This window comes from Seriola lalandi, unplaced genomic scaffold, assembly GCF_002814215.2.
Source record: "Seriola lalandi dorsalis isolate HSWRI2012SDOR001 ecotype SW California unplaced genomic scaffold, Sedor1 jcf7180001974031, whole genome shotgun sequence".
In the NCBI taxonomy this organism is placed as follows: domain Eukaryota; kingdom Metazoa; phylum Chordata; class Actinopteri; order Carangiformes; family Carangidae; genus Seriola; species Seriola lalandi.
Window position 1 is genome coordinate 1 of NW_019444697.1, and position 2,531 is coordinate 2,531.

The 2,531-nt window shown below is 43.4% G+C and overlaps 1 protein-coding gene across 1 annotated transcript; it reads left to right on the forward strand.

Annotated features, from left to right (window-relative positions):
- Positions 1–652: 652 nt before the first annotated feature.
- LOC111653378 (uncharacterized) lies at positions 653–2,200 on the forward strand (the record flags this gene model as incomplete). Its single annotated transcript, XM_023403978.1, has 5 exons — positions 653–779; positions 1,491–1,571; positions 1,692–1,793; positions 1,886–1,933; positions 2,015–2,200. Coding segments are annotated over 5 exons (544 nt in total), but the record flags the coding sequence as incomplete, so codon positions are not given.
- Between the last annotated feature and the right edge of the window lie 331 nt (positions 2,201–2,531).

Sequence of the window (2,531 nt, forward strand, 5' to 3'; positions counted from 1 at the left end):
GGATAAAATTAAGTGATGACATTTTATATCCAAAAGGTCAAAGGTCAACTTCACTGTGACATTATAATGTTCTGTAAAAACTCTTCTGACCATTATCCAACACTGTAACTCAGGAAGGAGAGACTGTGACCATCCAACCAACCACAAGGCAAAATCTCAACCAAGATGTCCAATTAAAAGCTCGAACAAAACAAAGCATCATGAAGTGAACAGGTTGAGTTGAGCTAATTAGCTGCATTTGATTGGTTCCAGTGTTTATATTTATGGGATTTTGTATAATAATTTAATTTTAAGGTATTTTTACAACTTACCTGCTCCACTTGTTTGCCGATGACTGTCTGCTTTATAATGCCACAGCCCCTCGGCCTTTATCAGTTCTCTCTGGACGTAGAATGCATCTACTCAGTTGGTTTTCCATCTGGTATCTCTTCCACACAGCCATGGTTCTCTTTAATAAAACACATGTTTTGTTTCATGTTTGTCTTTTACACTTCCATGTTTCCCTTTCTTTACTTAAGCCCAGCATACACATTGTACACATTATTGATAATTATATATTTCTGACCTGGATATCTTTTGTATTTAAATGGTCCTGAAAGATGAGTCTGCTTTGAATCAACATTGATTGTTCTCCCCTGCTCTGTCCTGTCAGGGGAATCCAGGATGTCCAGGACCTTTAGGTACAAAGGGGAAACCAGGAGACCTTGGGAACTTTGGTCCTCCAGGAGACTGTGGCCCCTGTGGCCCCAAAGGACACTCTGGGCCTCCAGGATGCAGAGGTGTGATACTTTACTGTTTACACTTCATATATCTGCATCTTAAACAGTCTGTAGTCAGTCCTGTGTTATAGGTGTTACATCCAGAGTTTATCCAAAGTTTATTTTTACATGTTTCAGGTTGTTTTGAATCAGAATAGTGTGTTATGTTTCTATTGTTTAAAAACAAGCAGAGGGGATATTTAGGCAAAAGAAACAGTCTGTAAGAAGCAGACCTTGTGGTCTGGGGTGAAGCAGATCAACCACAGGGTGCTGTGACAATAGATATATAGATTTTACCATTAAAGAGAGAGAGAGAGAGAGAGAGACAGACAGATAGACAGACAGATGGACAGAGAGAGAATCAGACAGACAGACATCATGATGTATTTTCATCCACCTGCTATTCATATTTTCAGTTTGTGAATCATAGACCTGAGTAGAATCAACAGGAAGTGAAGAAAAGGCTAAACCTGTTGTGTGTGGTGTAACAGTAGCTGTGTGGGTAACAGAGTAAACAGACTTGGCTGGATCTTTTAATGAGTTTATCTTCCTCTTCAGGGGTTTAATGGCAGCGACTGGACAGTCAGTAAGAAGCAGTAGTGGGTGTCAGAATACAGTCAAATTTTCTTTATTTTCTGCAAATTTAGTCAAAGTTTGAGTTAAATTTGTGATTTAATACAGATTATGTCCTCTCCAGGATGAATCAAAACCCCTCCTCTCTGTTTGTCTCAGGTACTCCTGGATCTCCTGGTGAAAAGGGGAGTGATGGTCCTCCAGGACAAAATGGCCCTCTAGGACCCACCGGTCTCCCAGGTACATGAACCAGTGTTACAGTTATTAATGTCATCATTTGGTGGAACTTTAATGTAAACATGAGATGATAAGAACATGCTGATATCTGTCCTCTCAGTGGGTAACTAATGCCTTTTTTAGGTAACAAGGGGGCACCTGGAGATCCTGGTCCAGCTGGTCCCAGAGGAAATCAGGGACAAGATGGGATACCTGGACCCCCTGGAGAGAAAGGAGCCATGGGAGGTAAGAGACCAGACTGGATGAGACAGTGACCAGCCACCACCCTCATGAATAGTTTAGGTTTCAGATCCAGCTGACTGGTTTTCTTTCCCCAGCTCCAGGAATTGGACCCCGGGGCTCAGAGGGGGAGAAAGGTCAACCAGGTGAGTCCTCAGTTCTGAGTTTAGTTTCAATCAGAACTGAAGAATAAGAAATGAACCATCCCCATCCTCTCGTCTTCTCAGGGTGTGCTGGAGAGAAGGGTCCTCCTGGTCCCTGTGGCCCTCCTGGTCCCACTGGTCCTGGCGGAAACCCAGGTTGTTCTGGACCACCTGGACCCCCTGGTCCTCCTGGTTGTATTGGCCGGGAGGGAATCTGCACTGAAGGAGACAAAGGAGCAAATGGACACCCTGGAGGACATGGACCAAAAGGTAAAGAGGCACATTGAGCTCATTACTTCACTAGTTCTGGAGCCTTTAATCTTGATGTTCACATTGATGAGAGTGTGAAAGTTTACATCAGTTCATATCCTACATCAGGGAGGTGAACATTTATAGCAAATGGTTCTACAGTTTGATTTGGTGGAACAGGCTCCACTGTGTGAGGGAGGTCTTGATGCAGCAATGCAGCGACATGGACTCTTCTGAGAAAACTTGTCCCCCAAAAATGAACATGAATCTTTACTGCATGGCGTTCATGCTGCTCGGCATCATGGGAGAGTCAGGACCATATCACAGGAGCACACAGATTTCTGGATCAGAA